The 23,088-nt window shown below is 39.3% G+C and overlaps 1 protein-coding gene across 13 annotated transcripts in view; it reads left to right on the top strand.

Moving 5' to 3' along the window:
• ATP2B2 (ATPase plasma membrane Ca2+ transporting 2) overlaps positions 1 to 23,088 on the top strand; it is a 308,443-nt gene that overhangs the window by 234,625 nt on the left and 50,730 nt on the right. For all 13 annotated transcript variants that reach the window (XM_061357888.1, XM_061357902.1, XM_061357894.1 and 10 more), the window contains 2 exons: positions 17,026 to 17,267; positions 17,831 to 18,065. In XM_061357888.1, the coding sequence (XP_061213872.1) occupies positions 17,026 to 17,267; positions 17,831 to 18,065 (477 nt within the window). The remainder of the gene's footprint in view (positions 1 to 17,025; positions 17,268 to 17,830; positions 18,066 to 23,088) is intronic.

Raw genomic sequence — 23,088 nt, 5'->3', positions numbered from 1 at the left:
ACCTTTCATAATTCCATCATTTCCAATGTAGTAAGACCTTCTTGAAAAAAAACCTTAAATTTGTTTTGAGGAATATGGATATTTGGAAGCTTCCTACTGCGTCATTTAAAAACTTGAGTAGTAGAAGGTTGGTTTATGGATTTTTGTATACATTTCCCAACATTACTGTATAAAGTTACCAGTGATGAAAAAGAGGATTAAAATGTCGTATCTTTTTAACAATAGTTGCTTGCAACTCTCTAATTCTTGTCTGACAGAGCACTGACCTTTGCTTTTATCTGTCTGTATACATATATTATGTGTCTGTCTATTTATGTGAAGCCTTGTTTTCAAAATGGAATGGAAGAAGGAGACCCTAACTGCTTAGGAAAGATTGTTTGTTTCATTTCTACACAAAGCTCCAAGCCCAATAGATCAGATTATGCTGTACCTATCAATGGAAAATCATGAGGATTTATATTTCCTGAGGCAACAGCAAAAGAGCCTGTGCTTTATTGTAGCTGTCTGCCAAGAGCAGTCATGCTGAACGAAGCTGCTATTGGATGTCACTTGAATCCTCTTTTTATTCAGAGGAGAACCATGAGAAGGTAGCTTTTATCCTCCAAATGACATTTTTAGTTATTTTGGTATTTGAAATTGGAAAGATATTTTTACTCTCGGGTACGGTTTTCTTAAAAACCTCTTCTCAAGCTCTTTGTTTCTCATGTTAAAAGACAGACAGATTTACCATTTGTTTTTACCGCACATGAAGGTTCAGGTCATCTCTTATTTTGTCCAGATGAGTTCACCCATTGCTGCTAACAATGTTCTAAATTAACAGCAAACCCCAACAAAAACACATACGTGAAAAATGAGGCCAGAAATGGGGACAGAGTGGTAAAAAAACCCAAAATACTAAGGATAGACTGAGGAAAGCTTTAATTTATACTGACTTTAAATGACAACCCAAGTAAATGGCCTGGCCTAAATTCTGGTTTGTTCCCTACATAGTTCCCTACCCTTAACATTAAAGTGCAAATATATCTGGCAGCTCCACTTGTTGGCTTGAAGTCTGTGAAGATCAGTCGGTTATGACGTAGTCAAGTTGTCAGTCAGGGCTGGCCTGCCTGTGAGAAAGCAGGTCAGCTTGGGGGAGGAAGAGACAGTGGGAAAGGCACAGAGCTCCAGAAAACAGAATGCTGAAATGAGGGCACGGTGAGGAAAAAACTGGAGCACGAGGAGGAAAGGTGACTGGAAGCTGGCAGCAGCAGTTTGCCCATGTTCTCCGCAGTGTTCTTCCCCTTTGCAGCTGTGAGGCTTTCCTTATTTGCCTTCATTGCCTTTCCCCCATGAACAGTCACAAGCTTTGTTCCCAGGGAGGTTTGCACCAGTAGTTTTGGCATGGAAGGGTTTGAGTGATTTTTGGCAGCAACCTGAGCAGAGCCCATCCTTTGTGATGGTTTTTCTACCTGTATTTGTGTTCTAAGGTTGAGAAGGATGGAGGGAGGAGGAGTAGTGCTGTTGGACAGACATTTTATGTAAGGATGGATCTGTGCAAGGTTTTACCCTTACATAACAATACTGGAAACCAGTAAACAGTGAGAAACAGATCTGGGATGCATTTTTGCAACTTAGCCCATGTAATGGGCTGATGGATGAGGGATGAGGGAGGCAGGAGGGAGGAGTAACTGGCTTGAATCACCTTCCCGCACTGGCACTGTGGAATACATACGGAATGGCAAAATCCTCTCCTTCTGGTGTCATTAAAGCCGTCCAGAAAATGTCGCACAAATGTACTGAGAAGAGAATCCTCAGCTGGCAGATTGATGAACTAGTGCAGGAATTCCAAGATACCCATTATCTCACTGTCTGAAAAAGAACAAGTGGATTTATATGAGCTCATGATGCTCTGCTCCAGGTTCTCCAGTTTGTGTTCTGTGGTCTTAGGGGTACAGTAAGTTACTAAATAGATGATACAAGGAGAAACATAGAGGAAAGCCTACTTTGCCAAAAGTCATGTAGAAAATCAATGCAGGATTTCAGGGTGGCATCTTCCAGCTCAGTAGGGTTGGATTTAGGGCACATTAGTTTGTTAGTAGAAACATGACAATTGCACATGCTCTTGTTTTTAAAGTGCTCAGGGGATGGCATTAGTAACTGTGTGGAGCATTTCTGAATCTTCAGCTAAATGGTGCATTTGGACCATTTAAAATAAAAATATTATTCTATTTGATTGAACTTTGAAATGTTAAAAAAAAACCTGTTTTGTTTGGTTTACAAAATATGCTAAAAAAGCATGTTGATATTTTTGTAAATTAATATTTTTCTCTCACTTCCCATATTTTGTTCCCAGTGTTACGCAGTTGTATAATGTAGATATTAGAGATGGGGACAGACAATGCAGGCCAAAGTCTCTTTCTATATATAAGTAAGAAAATCATCACCAAAAATACCCAACAGTATTTTCTTTACAACTTTTTTTTTGGTAAGCAGTTCCTCAGATTAAGCAAAGCAAAAAGAAAAAAACCAACCCCAAACTTACAGCGTGCATAGTATTTACTGTGTAAATAATAATTATTAGAGATAGTAGATCATGTATTTAGTTGTCTCTGATTCTAGGAGTGGTAATTACAGAGAATAATGATGTTCACACATCACTTGCCATTGAAGTCTTATATAATAAGAGGTATCAAGATAGCTTTTCTCCCTAAATTAGCTGCTGAGTTAATAATTGAAATAACTCTAGTTAGCAAAGACTGCTTGAACACGTGACACACTGGGACTTGATGTCACCCCAGTTGTGTGCTCTCTGCTGTCAGGGTGCAGGGGCTTTGTCTCACACCAGAAAGCTTTCTGAGAGTTTAAAGTGAGGGGTAGAGTGGAATCAGCTGCCTAGAAAGCTTTTGGCAGCTGGCTGCGGGCTGGATTTCCCTAAGCAGAGAGGGGTAAGGGAGCAGAGATCAGAATGGGGCCATCCTCTACATTGCTATTGACATAGCTGAACTCCATGGAAGGTTTTGTATTTTCAGGAGTGGCAAGGTTGTCAGAGGCAAGGCAGGTTTCCTTTCTGCGGTGGCAGAAATGGTGAAAGAGAGGTGCTCAGACAGAGCTAGTTCTTTAACTGGTGTTCTCATTATACAGTAAACTGTAATTGTAAATGAACTTGACAATGGGAATGCAGCTCCTGATAACTCTTACGCTTTGTTCCTAGACTCCTGTACTGTCAAAGGAAGGGGTGACCGTCCTGCCCCAGCCATAAATGAACATGGCAAGAGAAGATGGATAAATAAGATAATCCTGCACTGTACAGTCGCAGAATGGGCTAGGATGGAAGGGACCTTAAAGATCATCCAGTGATGATCTTTAGCTAAATTATTTTTAGCTATTAGCTAAAAAGTTATGATCAAGTTAAACTATATTTCTATGTTTTCTCTCTTTATGTGACAGAAAACAAGGCATTAAAAACTTCCTTAGTGCTGGTCATCCTTACAGCTTGGTAATTGCAGGTTCCACTTATTCCTTTTGGAATAAATAAATCACTGCAAGATAATAAATAGGAATGACAGTCACTTGGAAGCTTTTTGTTATTATAATATCATTTAACACATTAGCTGTTTTTTTTTTGTTTGCTTATATGAAAATGAGTAAATGAGCTTTCTAACTTGCATAGTGCAAGCATTTTTCTTTTATGTTATTTGTCGTACTTTCATCTTCTTACTTTCTACTCATCTCGTACCAGCGTAAGATGATTCACTTTCAGGAATAAGTGCCAGCTACTGCCAAATACGCCTGTGGATGAACACAGCCTTTAAAAGTCAGCGCTTCCTGCAAGCTATTCCAAAGTGTTTTCATGTAGATATGTGAATATTGCTTACTGTTGTCAGAGCATTTTTAGGACCATTGTGGTTTGCTGTACTGTGGTGCGGTTCTTTAGTTTGTTTTGCAGTTTTTTGGTGTGGTTTTTTTCATTATTATTTAACATGTTGGCACAGTGTCTTCAATACTTACTTCTTTCATGCCTCTGAAATCTTACTTACACTGAGCCATCACACTTTGGAGCTGAATGGTATATGGTGGTTAGAATTCAGTGCTAACACTTTGGAGGGGGTATTACCAGGGAGCATGTTTTCCTGATGGGAGCTTTTGTTTTTATCGGAGTGGGTGTAAACCACTTACTTCAGGCACATCTGTTTTACTGTAGGTTTTCTTTGTGCTATCATCAGGCACAGGAAGATAATGATTTCAAATGTGATAATTTAATACCAATTTTGTAGGAAATGGTAATGGGTTTAAAATCAAAGAAACACAAACAGGCGTATTAGAAAACAATGGAGTGGGTGAATCACCTCATAGTGAAATATGACATTAATTTTCTTTCAAGTATGTTACATAAATATATAGTCTCTGTTACATCCTATGTAGGTTTTAAGGAAGTTTTCTGTTTACTCTCAGAATTCCAGTATGGTTTGTTCTTTGTGAAGGGGGTGAAGAACCACCCAAACTCTGATGCAGTGCCTGAAGTACAACAGATAAGCAGTAAAGTACATGACAGAGAACATCTTGCTAATCTCAGAGCAACAAATGTACAGACTTGAAAAAGACTTTTAAATCCACTTGGCATTGCTCCTCTTTATGAGTGAGATTGCACTGAAGAGGACTTACTTTATTTGCTAAATAGCTAGTCCCAGAAAGTTGGTATTAAATCTACAGTCAGTAAGAACTTATGCTTCAAATCCTAGTTCTCCTTGCTTCTGCAGGTTGACCTAACTAATAGTTTTTCTTTCAAGCTTCCAGTTTCCTCATATGTGAAGCTCCTGGCCCCTCTGGATTCCAGTCAGTCCTATTTCTGTGTTATTTACAAGTCAGTGAGAAAAGGCCTTTCTGCTTTTAGAGATGGTGCTGGATAAGCCGGGGAAATCTCTGGAATCTAAAGATTAAGATCTAGAATTCCTCTAGAATCTTTACGAGGCTGAAGAACTGTAACCATAGATTCTGAGGAAACTGCAAGGGGCATGGACTTCTCAAAAGTATGGGACTTTGATGGATCTGATTTCTCAGGGAGGTATGATTCTGATGGACAGTAGGTACCCATCACAGAAAATCCTTTTCCTACCTGAAATCTAGCAGAGGAAGTGGAATGCTTCAAAGGGAAGGTTGCTAGAGTGTTTTAACATAGTCAAAACTGTACTGTTCTGTAGCGGCGCTGAAGGAATGGCAGACCTGCTTTGGCAGACACCTTGCATGGAAAAATTAACTTCTGGGAGGAAGTTTTAACAATTTAGGACAACTTTAAGAAGTGTGACTACAAAGTTGCCTTTTGTGTAAGCGCAAACACCCAGCAAAAGAGTATGACTGGCTACTGGCAAGTCCCCATAGAGACACAGGGACGTCTCATCCACCCGACATTATGAATGAGTGTTGGGCAGTAGATGGAGCTCATTGTTTGTAATACTGGATGAAAATAGTGTGTTTTAAAAGTTCCACCATGTATTCCTTATGCCTTTTCTCTTTTTTTTCTTTTCTTTTTTTTTTTTTTTAATTTCCACTTAATTCATGTGGCCAGAGAGTTAAGCTACCTTACTGCAATGCAAAAGGGTTGGCAGGTCAGTGCTGGTTTAGGAGGGGTGGTGTATTTCGAAGAGGTGAGAGAACAAGTCTTTTGGGAAGAATTTTCCTATAAAGGACAGGATGTTCAACCTCTCCATCATTCCTGTCCCAGCTCCTTGTGATGAATAATCAGATCAAACTTGGCTGCAGTCTCACAGGCTGCAGTGCTGCCCAGCAAAGACATCATTCTTAATATTCTGACGAGGGACAGCCAGAGGACTGAATTCATAATGGATCTCAAACATTACCCCACCAATCATGCAAAGAAAATGCCTCTGAGAAAATACTAGACAAGCATCGCTCTAAGATATTGTGTACACGAGAGCTCATGCATTTGTCCCCCCCCAAACAACCCAAACTAACAAAAACCAATTTAAAAAGAAGTTCAGCTGATACATGCTCATATAGGTTTAGAGGAGTACATTTTGTATGAAAAGCAAAATAGCTTGCTGTTCATGTTTTTAGACTCATTTAGAAATGGATGCTTGAAGAACCCTTTTACTCACTCTGGAAATGAATAATATTAACAGAAATCTATAATTATGCTGGGCTATAATCAGTAGCATCAGTCAAGTGAAAAAAACTTCATTTTACGTTTCATGTGGCTAGATTTGCTTTGCCCTTGCTAAATTTAGCTCTTTAAACTGTACAAGTGGTTTGTGCTGCAAGCAGAAACACAGTGAGTATTAAGGGTAGTTTTTGCTTTGGTTTGGTCTTTCTAGAAATTCCATTTTTCTATCTGGGACATATTTAGTAGAAAAGTAGAAAATCCAAAGTATTGATACGTTCTGTGCAAATGCAAACTATATCTAAAGGTAAGCTGTCTGGAGATACTATTTCTTTTGTTCAAATTCAGGCTTTTGATGTGCACATGCAAGGGTATGAATTTTTTGTTATTTAATGTGATGATTGAATTCTTGTATGATACAATCATTATCACAGGGCACATTTTGGGTTTACCCCAATTCATTATCCTCAAATGAAGGTTTAAGGTCTACACTGTACTGCAAGATTTCCAGCTGTAAACAGCACAGAGTAGATAATACAAACTGAAATGAGAGTTGGCATCCTTAGGTAACAGGGATTAGATGGTGGGTGTCACAACTTGTGGCAGAAATTCATGTCAGTGGCTGGTAGGGAGCATGCATGAGATGAACTTTAGGCTACTAGTGGAGGTGTTCACTTTGAATGAGCGAGTTAACTGATTAAAAGTGAGGAAGATCATGTAACTGGAATTGTGATGATGACAAGTTCAGAACCATTGAGTAAAGTTTTCAGAGGCAACCTTGGTGGAAGAGTCTTGAGATGTGAGCATGAAAACTACTGATAGATTGCTAATATGTGTATTAGAGTGGCTTAGAGGACATCTTCCAAAGGTACAATAGCTAGTTAGATCAGTGCTGTAACTAAAGAAAATGTATCTCTGTTTTCTCAAATCTAAAAGATGAGGTTTCAGACCTAGAACAGATGCATTAATGCTTTTAATGTTGACAGAAAAACATGTAAATCCCTACTACTGGTTTTAATTTTGAAATACACTTTTTAAACTGCAGTTGTTGCTTTGCAATGTAATTTTCACTACCCAGTCAGCTCAACATTATGCAGTTTGTCTCCTGTGTTTTCCCTGCCTGCAACACTCATGAAGCCAGTCTAATACCAGCATGCAGTGAAACCTCAGTTGAATACATCTCAAACAAGGTAGCAGATGTTTGGGTTTTCATTATGAAGGTAGCAATTACAGTTCTGATTTAGGTGCAGTTTCTCTTTCATACTTAAAGAAAAATGTTCAGCTCATTTGTTGTTCATGGAAATATAGCAAGCATTTTGCCAAATACATGGAACAAAGTATCAAAAATCTATGCAATCTGTTAATCTGTTCTTAATTTTAATCAATTGGGTTTAGAAATGGCGTATTTGTCCCTGGTGTGTGTTCAGACGATATCTGTAATAGGAAAGCATGACGCTCTTGCTTCTTTCTTTATAGCTAGCTTGAATTGAAACCTTGTACTTAGACTATATTTAAAGTAAATTGGATGTTAATTAAAGTAAGTTAATAACAATTGCTATGTCTAATTATTTTAGGTTACTTGTCAACAGCTTTTGTTGCAGTTAAACAAAGCTGGAATGGCACTAGGATAAATCTACCAATTGCCAGCTCCCTGTGAATAGGACTGTACAAAAGGACAAGAGTGGAGATTTTTAGTGTCCAAATTTGGAAATGGAATACATAATGTTCAGAGTGTGAGAGCCAGATTGTCCCATAATGATACATCTTAAGGGAACATATGAATGGTTTTGATCATAACAATGGGGAAGTCCCTTCATACAGAGAAATACCATCTTAAACTATAATAAATATATCAAGGCTGTACTGGGAAAATATGGAGGAAAATCTGTGTCTGTAAAAATCAGTTTAATCTCATCTGGAAACACTAAAGATGGAGTATCCTAATCATAACTGAGATTGATCAGTAGTATCACAACAAGGCAGAGTTTGTTCTTTTCACTGTAACATGGTGTATTATTGTACCTCTGTTTAGATACAGCTGTGAACTGCTGTAATTTGGAGAGATTTAAAGATATTATTTCTTAAATTTGAAATGCATCAGGTCTTCACTTTCCATTCTTTTAATCTTGAAATGTAGGCTATTTGCTGTAAGAGAAAAAAGTTCAAATTAGAGAACCAGAATAACCCATGTGGCATGTCTTGATTGCGGAGTCGCTAATGAACTGCAATGTCTAAATATAAGTTTTAAAAGATACCAGGTAATGTTTTCATAATTTGAAATCAGGAATCCTTGCTCTGGGCCCAATTAAATTAATTACATAGATAAATGTAGTTAAATTTAGCTTTGTTAACTACCTCAAATATTGCTTCTCCTCTTGTTATCCCTTTTTCTCTGCTTGAGAAGCTGAAGGAAATAGTTTTTTTGTTCTACTAAGTTCTAACACTAAGCAGAACAAACCTAGGAGTCGTGTTCTCCTATGAATAGTACAAATTGCTCAGGTGTCAAAATTTTGCATGTGTGAAAATGTATGCGCACACAATAGAAATGTTTGTCTGTTCCCGAGAGTGAATTGAAAAACTGATGATTTAGGGAGTAGAAAATGGACAAGAAACAGGTTGAAACCTGGTCACAGGGGGTTGGAATAACAAAGTCCAACTGGAAGCTGATCACTAACAGTGTATCCCGGTGCATTCTCAGTAAGGGGGGCAAAGCTGTTTCATGTTATTAATGGTCTGGATGAAGGAGCTGACGGCCTGACATGCAAGTGGGAGACTGAGAAGGCTAGGACTGTTTAGCCTGGAGAAAAGAAGGCTCAGGGGGATGTTATCAATATGTATAAACACTTGGTGGGAGGGACTAAAGAAGATGGAACCAGACTCTTCTCAGTGGTGCCTGGTGAAAGGCAAAAAGGCAGTGAGAGCAAATTGAAACATGGGAAATTGCATTTAAAGATGAGAAAACAAGTTTTAATGTGAGGATGGTCAAGCACTGGCACAGGGTACTCAGAGAGGTTGTGGAGTCTTCATCCTTGTGGATACTCCAAACCCAACTGGACACTGCCCTGAGCAACCTGCTCTACATTACCCTGGGCTTAGATGGTTTCCCAAAAGAGGGAGGCTGGTGCTTGTCAGCCTCAACTACTCTGTAAGTCTGTGACAGATGTGTGCAGGACTGGCATATCCATCTTTGACTTCTAACTAGTGATAAGAAGAAACAATTTTCATAGTTTTCCTAATATTCTTTTGCCCCATACTTTTTTAATTCAAATGGAGCAAAGTTAAATTTGTCCTTCAAACTGAAAGTGTAATCTAATTATTTGCTATTAAAACTAAGGGCAAAGTACTAGCTCTCTTTGAATGTAAAAGTAGGTAACAGGCAATGAGAGGGAGTAGAGATTGTCACACCAGGCTTTCAGTCTGTTCTTCATGCATGATTTAATCTTCTTTCATAATCACTCTGGAGGGAATTTATGGGTAGTATCATTTTTGTCTTACTACTGTTATGTAAGCCGAAACAAGTACGAGTCCATCTTCACTGCGCCACACCACTGCTGCTCCCTGAACTCTGCCATGGTGATGGGAAATGTCACACTGATACATTACGTAACTACAGCTGGCCTTGACATTATTTGAGGCAACAAGAGATGTTGAAATACACTGCTTTCATGCTGTATCTGACTAAACTTGTATCCATCTGGAGCACTAGTGATGAGGATTAGATGGTACCAGAGCATTGCATTAATTAAATAGATTGTTGCATCATTTTCAGGTCATTCTTCAGATCATATTAAAAAAAAAAGATTATTGTCCTGCTAAAAATCTCATGTGGTTTAAGCCCAGCCTTTAACTCAGACTGAAGCCAAAACCACAGTACTGTACCAGCAACTAAGAAGGAGAAAAGTAACTGTTACAGTCGAACCCAGAACAGAATCAAGTAACTGTCCTGCATGAGTACTGTCTGATACAGGAAGCCTGAATTTGAGTATCCTCCAACTGTTGCGGTAGATCTAATGATGCCAGTTTTACCTAACTGTTCTGGCTGCTGTACAAATGTATTGTTTCTTACACCCTATACAGTAATAAGTCAAACATTTCCAATTTCCTAGAAAGTTTGAGCAGATCTGGTAAGTAAATGGTTGTCAAGTAAGAGGGTGAGCTCCTGTGACACTGCTGTCCCTCGTCTGAGGAGCCTGCTCCATGTTGGCTGGGGAGTGCATCACATGTCTGGTCAGTAGAAGGAAGCCTTTTAAACTGCTTCACTATTACTACTCATTTCTTGCTGAGACAGCAGAACTGAGGAGGCCAGCGGAGGCCATGGAGATGCTGCGAGGGCTGGAGCAGCTCTGCTCTGGAGCCAGGCTGAGAGAGCTGGGCTGGGTCAGCCTGGAGAAGAGAAGGCTCGTGAAGGGGAGACCTGAGAGCAGCTCCAGTGCCTAAAGGGGCTGCAGGAAACCTGGAGAGGGAAAGAGTGGCTGGAAAGCTGCTTGGTGGAAAAGGACCTGGCAGTATCGATTGACAGAGCTGAACATGAGCAGCTTGTGCCCAGGCAGCCAAGGTGGCCAGCAGCATCCTGGCCTGTACCACCAGTGTGGCAGCAGGACCAGGGCAGTGATTGTTCCCCTGCAGTGGGCACTGGTGAGTCTGCACCTCGAATCCTGTGTCAGTTCTGGGCCCCTCACTACAAGGGAGACATTGAGGTGCTGGAGCAGGGCCAGAGAAGGGCAACGGAGCTGGTGCAGGGCCTGGAGCACAGGTGTGAGGAGTGGCTTGAGGGAACCAGGGTTGTTCAGCCTAGAGAAAAAGATGCTCAGGGGAGACCTTGCTCTCTGCAACTACCTGAAAGGAGGCTGTAGCAAGGTGGGTTCGATCTCTTCTCCCGAGTAACAAGTGATAGGACAAGTTGCACCAGGAGAGGTTTAGGGTGGATATTGGGAACAATTTCTTCCCTGAAAAAGGGTTGTTAAGCATCGGAACAGGCTGCCCAGGGAAGTGGTTGATTCTGTATTACACAACCAGTTCCAAGTTCTTTCTTGTTCTTTTTCAGTCCCTTATGCTGACCTCAATTAAAACTGACTTTTGATTTTAATTTACCTGAATTTCAACAGCATTGTACCTTGCAGTGATGATTCTGAGTTGTAAAATAGCATGTATATTGTTAGAAAGCATGTTGCTTTTTGTGCTCTACATAAAACAAACAACTTTTTTAATTCTTAAGATGAACAAAATTACTTAAAATTCAAAAAAGTATGAGGACAATTTGGGATCTTCCTCAGTCAAGGCAATAATATTATTCTAGATGTGTCCTCAAGGGCAGCAAAGATCCAAATCTGCACAAGATAGAAGACCTAATTTTATTCCTAACATATACAGGCCTTATGAAAGTAAATTCCTACCATTTTAACAGTATGGAGGTGATGCTGGGTATTATTGTTAGGATGCTGGTTTGTTTTTCCTTGTTATCATCTACAGAAAGATTTAAGCATTCTAATTTGGTTAATTAGTATTATCCTAGCTGTGTATAATTAGTACACCAGTTGGGATCTGCCCAGAAAGACAGCAGTGTGCTGTGTGCTGAGACAGTGTTGAAAGTACAATGTGGACAGAAATTCAGTAGAACCAAAGGCAAGTTCCACAGTATTGTTTAGGAGAAGCCAGACAGGATTATTAAGCAACATTTCTAAGCTGTAAGTGGAAATGTAAAACGAATTTCTGTAAGAGAATCTGTGCATATCAAACCCAGCCTATTTCCAGACAAGCTTTAACAAATTCTCTGTTGCATTCTTATACAGGGATGTGCATTCCCATGCAGTTCTGAAGAGGTAATACAGTGAGAAAACAGTAAATACTCTTAGAACAAATAGTAAGGAGAAAATAAAGCAAAATAGTTCATGGTGTTTGATACCCAGAATCCAGATTGTAGCTGGGGTGAAGGATGTGTGGAGATGGTCTTCCTATGAAAGACAGAAAACCAGTGCTGCTGTTGACCCTCTAGTTAACAGGATCTCCCTATGAGAAATGATAATGAAAACTAGAAGAGCTGATGTCTACTATTACTGCTTTCTTATTTCAACACACCTTCTGAAATTGTTTCCCATTTTGTAATTGAAAACTTTAGTCAAGCAGTTTTAGTTTCTTAATCCTTGGCTAGAAAAAGCACACTCCTGCCATCTTGAAGGTTTTCTCTACGATAAACAGTCATTTCTAAATCTGTCTTGGCTTAGCTTGAGGTCGGTTGAATAAATCTGTATCTACAAAAAGCTGATACTTAAGATTATCAATTTTGTCTAGTTTAATCTTCTTTTAGATTTCTTCCATTAAACCATTGATTCAAAATACGTAATGAGGGAGTATCTCTGAATTTGACAGCACTCTGGTTTTTTAGTAGTTCTCCTTTTTACAGTATTAGGAATTAAATAATAAAAGTAGTCCATGGGTCAGGCAGCATTGATCCTTCTTGGTTTTACACATACGATGTTTAAACATACAAAGAAAATCCCCTCGCATCCTGGTCTGTTTTCTCTTTGCTGAATAAATAAATTCCAGATTGGATTTTTTTTGCAGTTTAAAAATATTTTTTCCTCTGTTTGCCTTTCGCAAATGGAGTTGAAATGAAACACTTGATATGGATATCGTAGTCTAGAAAAGTTTGGGGTTTTATCTTGATTAAACTGCTATATTTACAGTCATTATTATTCTAAAGGAGTGGTTCAATCTGTGGAACACAGGAGAACAATGTTAAATTACTTCAGAGAATGCATGAAAACCTAAGATTTTAATGCACAAAGACTGCTTGGATCTTCTTGCTAGGTCCTCCCGTTTCATATCAAAAGGGGCAATGAGAAAAATGAGGTTTAATAAGTGTTATGGCAAAAATTGAGGCATTATGATTTGGTAATCTAATTTTAAAAGTCAAAGCACCTCTAGAAGTTAGGCCCATAGTTTTCTCTTTCTTCCTTCTTAGCCCATCTTATTGTTAATTATTTTCCTGTGAAAAAATTCTGAAAACACCTTTTGTAATCCAGATTCCCTGTTAGGTCAATACTAGCTTTTGGATTGTTATTTTTAGGGCTTAATAATACAGCTGTACTTCGACCTAGAAACCTATTTTGATTTGGTAGTTGTACCTCTGCCTGCAGTTTGTTCTACATGCAAGTGTTCACTTGCACTTCAAATACTCTTATTACCTAAATAATATAAAGACTTGGAAAAAAACATTTGAAAATGTGTTACAAGGATCAGTGGAAGGTTGTTACTGGGAGAAGATACTGGATCAGTTTCTTCCTAGTAGAAGCTTGCACAGTGTTATGTGGCTGCCTTGTGCCTAGCAAAAGCTCTACCACTGAGCTCTTGAGAAACAGCACATTCAAAAAGGTGAAGTTCCCATTTGCAAATCACAGTTCTCTCACATGTTATCAAAGGATTTCCATTCTCTGAGGAGTCAATGAAGTTGTTCCTAGTTAATTATTTAACAGTAACCCCTTTGGGCTGTCCTTTCAGTTGTTTTCCAGGTGCCAAAACCTGCAGATTTCAGCAAGAAATAAATTTAGATACAGCACGGTAGGAAGGTTTAAAAGCCAGCAGCTTCTGCAAAGGATTGTCAGGAACAATCTGCAAGGAGACTGCTTTTGGCATATAGATTCTGAGCTGAAGCAGTACAGGAAAGGAAGTGCTGCTTGCCAGCTCTCACCACCATATGCTTTATTATAATGTAATGTACAAAGAATATGGAGACAGCAGCTGCTGTAGAGGGAGGTGGCCACTTGTCAGGGTTTGAAACCTTTCTGAAATGTCTGTTCATTTTCTTGTCACTGGTATTTTTTTCCCCTTGCTTACGTATTTGCATTCAAAAGATGTTCTCTGAAAGAAATCCGTTTTTAGAGCATAGCAAGAAGAGGAGAATGTGATCTAGTTTTCACTGAAATGAAAATAATTCCAGAAGGACTCTAATATTTAGTTTTTATATTGTGAAATGTGGGTAGATTTTTTTTCTCAATGTCCGTTCATATCAGGGCATGATGAAATCTTACGTATAAATTAACCGTTGTCTAGGATTGTATGTCCTTTGATGGAAAAATTTATGTCTTTTATTGGCTGCCAGTGTATGTTTGCTAGTTGCTTGGTCACATTCACATTTAAGTCAATGTCAAGGTTCATTGACCTTGGTGGCAGAGAGAACCAAAGCTTAGATGAGGATTTAGATCTGAAATGGAAAGAGTTTGATAGGATATACACAGAGAAACTGGCCTCTCCTGGCATCCCTACCCAGGCAGGGAGGTTGACTACTCTAGTGCATTAAGAAAGCTGAAGTTCTCAGCATGTTTCAAGAGATGTGGACCTGCAATGTCATGAAAATGCACCTTATGTATTTAAACAAAACTCTATTTTAAAGGGTATCTTTTTGACTCCTGAGATTTTCATATCTGAATGTAACAATCCTTCCAAATATACATAACTATGAGCACTTGCATCTTACATTAGGGATTCTTGAGTGAATTTGAGAATCCAGGGAGAAGTTACATCATAGTATAATTGGATTATAGCAGGGCAAGTTGTTATAGCATATAATAAAATTAATACGCTAACATCTTCACCGACTATCAGAATTTTACATTGACCCTGGAGTAAGGCTAAAATGTCACAGCAACACAAATGCAACCCATATAACTCAGGAAAAATAACGGCTTATACAGAGGTAAGATATTACAACTCTTTTTGGAAGGGTAAATCTCTTTGAGACAGAGATTTTTATATAGACTCGTAGAATAGTTAGGATTGGAAAGGACCTTAAGATCATCCAGTTCCAAACCCCCTGCCAACCCCCACACTAAACAATGTCACCAAGGCTCTGTCCAAACTGGCCTTGAACACTGCCAGGGATGGAGCATTCACAACTGCCCTGGGCAACCCATTCCAGTGCTTCCTCACCCTTACAGTAAAGAACTTTATATCCAATCTAAACCTCCTCTGTTTAAGTTTTAACCCATTACCCCTTGTCCTATCACTACAGTCCCTAATGAAGAGTCCCTCCCCAGCATCCCTATAGTCCCCCTTCAGATACTGGAAGGCTGCTATGAGGTCTCCACGCAGCCTTCTCTTCTCCAGGCTGAACAGCCCCAACTTCCACAGCCTATCGAATTACCTATTATTACTATTAAATTATTACCTGTTCTTCACCGTAGATGCCTCTCTCTGAAAAAGAAACTACATGGCTCTATCTGTCATCAGGTATATATTTTCCTGGTGATGGAAGGAAAAATCTGTTTATTTGCTTGCCACAGTTCTACACCAGTCTATTATTATCTATCTGACTTTCATTTTCTAGTCCAGCTGCAATTGGTGGGTATCTGCAATATATACATACTTATTGATACTTATTTAAAGGTCCCCTTTTCCCTTTTTGTGGCTGTATTTTTTCAAGAATTCAAATCTAAGTAGGATTACTGGTATGCAACTTTAATCAATCCCTACGTGACCCCTCATCACACTGAGGGGCAGTGTAGGGAATTCCATTGCTTCAGGAATCCTATTTCTGAAGTATACTGAATTTTGAAGTCTTTAGTGGAATTAAACATGGATTATGATTATTGTCCTGCAGTCCTAATTCTGCAAAATTTGAGGCAGTAGCTGAAGCCTCATTAAAAATGACTTACAGTCTTGTCCTGTGTCAAATCTATTTTCCATGCAAATGAAAGTTTTGAAAGCACTTCTCCTTTTGGTTCCCCTAAGTATAGTTTAGCCCTGGCTTAAGCAACACTTCTTTAATTGTAGAGTAATCTGCTCCATTTTTTTCTAACATAGAAAGCATTTATTGTCTGAAGCAGCAGACTAAAATACGGTAATTGCAGAAACAGCTACTTTTAGTTGTAGAACTATTATTTTATAGATTGTTGGAAATACCTTTTTCACTGAAATTTGATGTTATGATTAGACATAGATTTATTTTTACATAAAAAATGCCTGGTAGGAAGAAAAGGACAGATCTTTCTTTAAGCATTGTCCTGGGTTCAGCAGTAGCAGTCATTTTTCTCCTTCTTAGTAGCTGGTGCAGTGCTGTGTTTTTGACTTTCAGCCTGAGAACAGCCCTGATAACACCGATGGTTTTAGTTGTTGCTCAGTAATGGTTACTCGAATCAAGGACTTTGTGAGCCTCATGCTCTGTCAGGGAGGAGGGGAAGCCGGGAGGAAGCAGAGGCAGGACACCTGACCCAAACTGACCAAAGAGGTATTCCATACCACAGCACGTCATGCCCACTGTATAAACTGGGGGCGGTTACCCGGAAGTGCTAGATCAGTGCTCTGGGCAGGCTGGGTATCGGTTAGTGGGTGGTTAGCAGTTGTATTCTGTCCCCTTGTTATTCCCCTTATCATTATCGGTGGCAGCAGCAGTGGTTTGTGTTTTACCTTAGTTACTGGACTGCTCTTATCTCAACTCGTGGGAGTTACGTTCTTTTGATTTTCCTCCCCATCCCTCTGGTAGTGGGGGGAGGAAGGGAGGGGCAGTGAGCAAGCGGCTGCGTGGTTCTGAGTTACCAGCAGACAACCATGAAAGTCAGCAAAGCAACGTAATTCTAAGCAGGTGAGAAAATGAAATCACCTGGTTTTGACAAATTATTCTGAATTCTTTTTGAGCTTAAACTTCATTTTTAACCATCACAAGATATTCAACTGCCAATGGCTAATTTGAAAGTGAAGAAATGCAAGATACCAGATGTAGCTATTTGGCTAGGGAAATGTTCCTCATTGTGAGAATAGCTGCTTTAAGTTGGTTATAGCTCTGTGAGATTTTTTGCTGGTTTTTAAAACTTGGAACGCTAGTGGCAGCGAGTTTCAGATCTTAAACTGTCCATTTCAACTCTGCATTCATTGTTCAGAAGCTGTGTTATACTGCTTATCAGTTGAGAAATTAATATCTGATTTTTCCTTCTCTTCAGCCACCAGAGAAAGAGGGTGGCCTGCCTCGCCAGGTCGGCAATAAGACAGAGTGTGGTCTCTTGGGATTTGTCCTGGATTTAAAGCAGGATTATGAGCCTGTTCGAAACCTCATCCCCGAGGAGAAGCTCTATAAAGTTTACACCTTCAACTCTGTGAGAAAGTCAATGAGTACTGTCATTAAAATGCCAGATGGCAGTTTCCGAATGTACAGCAAAGGAGCCTCTGAAATTGTGCTGAAGAAGTAAGTTCCAGTGGGTTAGTTGGTGTGTTTTTCCAAAAGGCAAAGTGTTCTGACACCGATAAGACAATGGGAGAATTTTGGTCCTGGGAACTTGCTACTTACAGCAGAAATATGACACACTATAGGAGTATAACCTGTTACTGTTGTTTTCTAAATATATTTTTTTTAAGTGCTTACTCTTGCAAGACTCTTTGGCTCATTTTTTTTACCACTGGCTAGCCAAAGATTTGGGTCTGCATTCAACAGTGCACAGATGGATGGTTTATGTTCAGCCCCTTTGGAAAATAAGGATTTTTCAATTTCATTGTCAGTTGTCAACTCATTAATTACATGGTTATTGAGGAAATAATGGCTGAAGGGCTCTTGGTTTCTTTGTAATAAGTTGCAAACAAAATCTCTCTGACAGTTCAGTAGTGAATCTTCTTGTTTAATGTAGATGTTTAGACTGGAAATTCAAATCTTGCCATCAAAAAAAGAAACATGAAACATGCTCATACAAGGAAATACCTGTCAGCAGTCGTGCAAATACACAGTCAACTTATGTATTTTCTCAAATCAAACAGATGTTCCAGGATCCTTAATGCTGCTGGTGAACCTCGGATCTTCAGACCCCGCGACCGAGATGAAATGGTGAAGAAAGTGATAGAACCCATGGCCTGCGATGGGCTGAGAACCATCTGTGTTGCGTTCCGAGACTTCAGCAGCAGCCCAGAGCCTGACTGGGACAACGAAAATGACATATTGTCTGACCTGACTTGCATTTGTGTTGTTGGCATTGAAGACCCAGTAAGGCCAGAGGTATATTGATTCTTATGTTCTAAAGCATTTCTCAGAGAGCTGAACATTAGCCAAGAAGCTACTGGTTTCTTGCAGGTTTTATCTTTTATTTCAATTTTAATTAGCTCTGTCAAAGAAGGTGGAAGTGAACTTTAGAAATAGACTTTTCTTGATAATAAGTAGAATAATTAACCTGATAAAAATCAACTATTAATCAACCAACGTTTAAATAAAGCAAGATAGGGTGTTTTGAATGACAGCATTGAGATGACTTAACCTTCTCTCCATGTGTAGTATTCGGCAGAAGTCTTATTATGCTCCCAGGTATTAAAGAATTTTCCTTTAAGTAATGCAGTGATGTGCAACTCTGACAGTAAAGACATGCAGTTATTAGAATTGCCATGTTTGTGTGATTCTGTGATTTTCACTGCAGTGGGCTCGCTTTCTACAGAAGTTGCATGCAGGCTTGGAGCCTATTTAACAGTTGCCACTTTTTAAGGTTGTAACCGGTGGCTACTCAGGAAAACTGTTTTTAGTTTATTAGGACTATGGAAATAGCTGTGGAAAGGCTGCAGGTTTCATGGCTACTCTACTTCAATGGCTTGTACAAGTACGACTAAAATTTCCACTTAACTGAGACAATCAGCATTGGCTGTGCATACCGGAAGCATGTGCCTGCTACTGCACTTACAAGATTTTGGGGCTGACAAGAAATCTGGAGAGTGGCTTTTGATAAGGGCCTGTAGTGAGAGGACAAGTGGGAATGGCTTTAAACTCACAGAGGGAAGATTCAGATTAGACATTAGGAAGCAATTCTTCACTGTGAGGGTAGTGAGACACTAGCACAGGTTGCTTGGAGAAGCTCAGATTTATTTCCCGGAGTCCTTTATAAAGTACACTCTTTTGACTTGTAACTTTGGAAACTAACATTACAGCTACAGTTACCAACTGCATAACTACTTTCTGTTATAATGTAGAGTAAATCTTGCTTAGGTGCAGACTCTACAATAAACTTCTTATCTCTACAACCATCATATACATAGCATTCACTTTATCTGTTGTCAGATGGTCTCTTGCTGCTAACCCATCTGTCCCTACACCTGACACTGAACACCTAAAACTGTTTAAAAACCTTAAAATGCTCTGCCTGCAGCAATCCCTTCATGTTCTAGCTCACCTATATTTCACCCAGAAAGTTTCTAAGTGCCAGTGACCACTGGAGCTGTGACTCAATCCTCTTTCCCTCCAAACTGGTTCATGGTCCATGTGAGAAAATAGCTGTAGGTCAGGTTGTGTGTGTGTGACAGACTGAGGGGATGGGTAGCATATTATCCAAATAATGAGGGATTTGCACTCATTATTGAAAATAGCTGCAAACTATCCAGTCATGAGATTATGATGACGATGTTTTAGAAGAGAACCACTCTCCTCTCATAGGGAATAATTGCTTAGGAGCTTGAGGTAAAAATGAGTAACGTCGCTAAAAATAAAGAGGTCAATTCTGACTTCCGTGTAAAGGATCAAAGAAGGTGAAGGCAGGAAAGCACTTTATTTCTAGATAATTATGTGAATAATGTATTGAATTTCTTGTAGTTGAGCACCAGACTATGCGGTAACACTTCTTACTTTGTTGCAAGACACATGGTAAAATGTTTATTATTTCAAAATTTTACCAAATATTGGACAGTGGTTTTTGGGGCTTTGGGTTTTGCCTTTTCTTCTCTCCCCCCCCCCCCCCCCTTGCTGTTTTTAAGTGGTAATAATGTCATGAGAACTTTTAAAACAATGTTTAATTTATTATTACACCATACATGGATAGAAAATTGTAGCAGTGCCTGAGGAGAAAGGAAGGAACAAAAAAACCAACCCAAGTCAGCATAACCCAGTAAATTTCAGACAAACTGGCTAGATCTGGGCCACTATCTGACTTAGTGGGAATATCATACTATACATATATCACAGTGGTGAAATCCTCATTGTAGAGGCAAATAGTAAGATGTTGAGCTGTTTGTTATAAGGGGTCTTAGTATTTTGCCAGAATTAAGCCCACTTATTAAACAGAGTCACGACTAGACACCACATTCTAAATGCCTTCTGTAAGGAAGAAGAATATAAAAAAATAGAACTATTACTATACCTGCTGCTTTGTTATTATTCCCATGGATATCAGAATTTGTTCTGACACAAATGTTAGATTAGGTATATCCAACGAAACAATCCAGTGTCGCCACCCTGGTTGCCTTTAGTTTCCCTTAAACATTTCCCTTTACATTTTTCTTGGGAGAGGCTCACTTTTCTTCTTTTCCCTAAGATCACTGCTGGAGTTAACACATGCAAAATTGAAGCCTACTTGTTTCCACTAAGCTCCTGTGGCACGGTGCTGGTGTGCATCCTTGGAATCCCTGCAGTGTCAGTGGTGCCATGCTTGCATGAGTTCAGAATTCTGCATTCTGTTCTGAGGATAATGCTGGGAGCTTTCTTGCACTTGCATTTCCTTCTGTACAAGAAAAGGAACTATCTGGATTAATCATTCAACAGTGATATCCAGCAACTGAACAGCTTTATCGGGAGTGTACCACTGGACACCCATGACTTCTGCATAATTCCTCGGTTAATTCAGACACTAGCTTAATTCCATGTCAGCAGCACTGAACCTGCTTAATATTCATCTTTGTGTGTGTATGTGTTTTTTTCTTTGATAAATATATGAGAACAAATGGAATGATGTCTTGTTCCTGTAGAGATTCTCTGTTGATTTTGACAGTCTTTCTGGATTGACTTTAATGAGTCTGAACTGACTTATACTGATTTGCCAATGTACACCTACAATCTGTTATTTCTGGGAGCTGAACACAAACCACTTCCAAATGCCACCTATTTATTTGCCACCTGATTCTGATAGATATTCCTGCATTGGGTAATTTATGCATGTGTGCATGCACCAGGAGTTTTTTCTTTGCAGACCAGAGAATTTTAAAATGTGTACTGAAGCTCTGCAGAACTAATGGAAAATATGTGCTTCCCCTGCCCACTCAGTCTGCCAACACTCTTTCTTCCTTACAGCAATAAAAAAATAGGAACAATATTTTCACTGTAATTACTGTACACAGTATTAAATCAGTTACCACCCACCAGCTGTCCAAAAAATGAGAGAAGAGGAAAACAGAATTATATCTCTAGATCTATTTGATTTTGAGATGGTTTGGAAACTAGGTTGTCCTCCCATGACCTTGTGTAATAGGACTGGCACTTTTTCTGACTAAACCTTTTTCTGTTTGCACTGTAATTTATTTTCTCCTTCATGGTTCATCCACTGTGCTGGTTTTACAGAAAGTCATCTAAATCTGTCCTATCCTATGCCTGAGAGTCACCACAGTTAAAGTGGCTACTAAGGGCATTCCAAATTGGCAAATGGGATATAGACAGGGTTATTAATGTGGCAACTGGCTAGATCAGGAGTCATTTGCTTAAACAATAGATTTAATGTCCCCATAGACTGTATACCCCCCGCAGAAGTCTAGTTCATAATGGTAAAAGGCTTTAGGTCCAAATAATGTTTCTAGGATCCAACTTGTGGGAATAATATTCTGTTAGTAGAGATAGGAGAATGGGAAGATAAATCTCTGTCCTTTATTTCTTCTGTTGGTTCTGTCATCAGTATTGACAGAGTCATTCTGCAAACAGCACATTGTATGGATGCAGCCTCAGGGTGGAGGGATTTTCTTTGTAGTCATGGGGCAAGTACTAGTATGATCCTCAGTTAGGTCTTAGCTCAGTGAGGCGTTTGGGGAAATGGAAGCTTCGCAACTGCCTTTATTAAAGATGCAGAAACATGGTGTGAAATTGTATTCACTGATTAGAGTAATCATTATCTACAATATGGTTTAAGGGTGTGTAATTTCAGTCTGACGTGCAGCCCGAGATACATAGCCTCTCTGGCCCCATGGAATCATTAGAAGGCCAGCATTTGCCACACTGGATCAGAGCAGTGGTTGTCATGCAAAAGACAATGCCCTGCCCTCGGCAGTGTCACATATTGCAGCTATAGAGGAAATTAAAATATCTAGAGATGCACAGAAGTAACAGGGTAATCTTGTAGATGGTGGCCCTTTTTCTTAATGTTTTCTGTACTAATGGGTGACATTAATCCCTTGTAATTGGCACAGAGTTCTACAATACACTTATATCTACGATGGAGGTTATGATCGCCAAACTGCACTGAACTGGTAGTAGAATATAGTGAGGCTTTGCTCTTGTAGCCAGTAATATCATTTTGATAACCCTTTCTTTAATTCTTTGTTATTTTGGGGCTTTTTGTTGGGTTTTCTTGTGGGGTTTTTGGTTTGGGGTTTTGGGTTTTTTTTTGTTGTTTGGGGGCGCAGTGCTGGTTTTATTTCTTAGTTTTCAATAAACACGATAAAATTTCTTTCATAATCATATCCTTTGCTTATTAGTTTATGTAGGAAATCAACAGCTCTCTGTATACATGGTTGCTGACATAACTCATCACAGTCAGACAATCCTGTTACTTTACATAACTCTACTAAAGGAGCTCAGCTGTCATACAGCAGCAGTTTGCAGTCAGTGGTCAGCTATGTACTTGGGGAATTTATGCAAGTATGATTTATGTATGAATTACATAGATTGAGAGTGTTAGGCAACATTGCAGAGCAAGCATCTAGGGCTGGGTCTTTGGAGCTGTTTTAGTTTGAGGGATAAGCTTCAAATTTCCTGGAGCTTTACTTAGGATCACTGCCTAATGTTGAAATGCTTGTCTAAGTCATGCTTATCTTTAGGAAATCTTTTTCCTCTCTTGAGTGTCATTTGCCTACTTCTCATACCTCTCCACTGCCCCACATGTAAGAACCAGTGCAACCTAGAAATGCTTTATGTCTGTTCCTTGCTATGTGCTGTAGTAAGGGAGTTCATTTTCACTAGTTCTGGGAAGGGTTTCTGCCTTCATTAGGAGTCCTGGGATGCTCTTAGGCTTTTCTAGGTACAAATGAAATTCAGAGAAGTGGGGGTATGCTGAAGGTATCTGTCT

The sequence above is a fragment of the Neopsephotus bourkii genome, unplaced genomic scaffold, assembly GCF_033783945.1.
Source record: "Neopsephotus bourkii isolate Nb327-2 ecotype Australia unplaced genomic scaffold, CSIRO-AGI_Nbou_v1 NB_923, whole genome shotgun sequence".
NCBI classification, from domain to species: domain Eukaryota; kingdom Metazoa; phylum Chordata; class Aves; order Psittaciformes; family Psittacidae; genus Neopsephotus; species Neopsephotus bourkii.
This window is presented reverse-complemented; position numbering and strand designations above follow the sequence as displayed.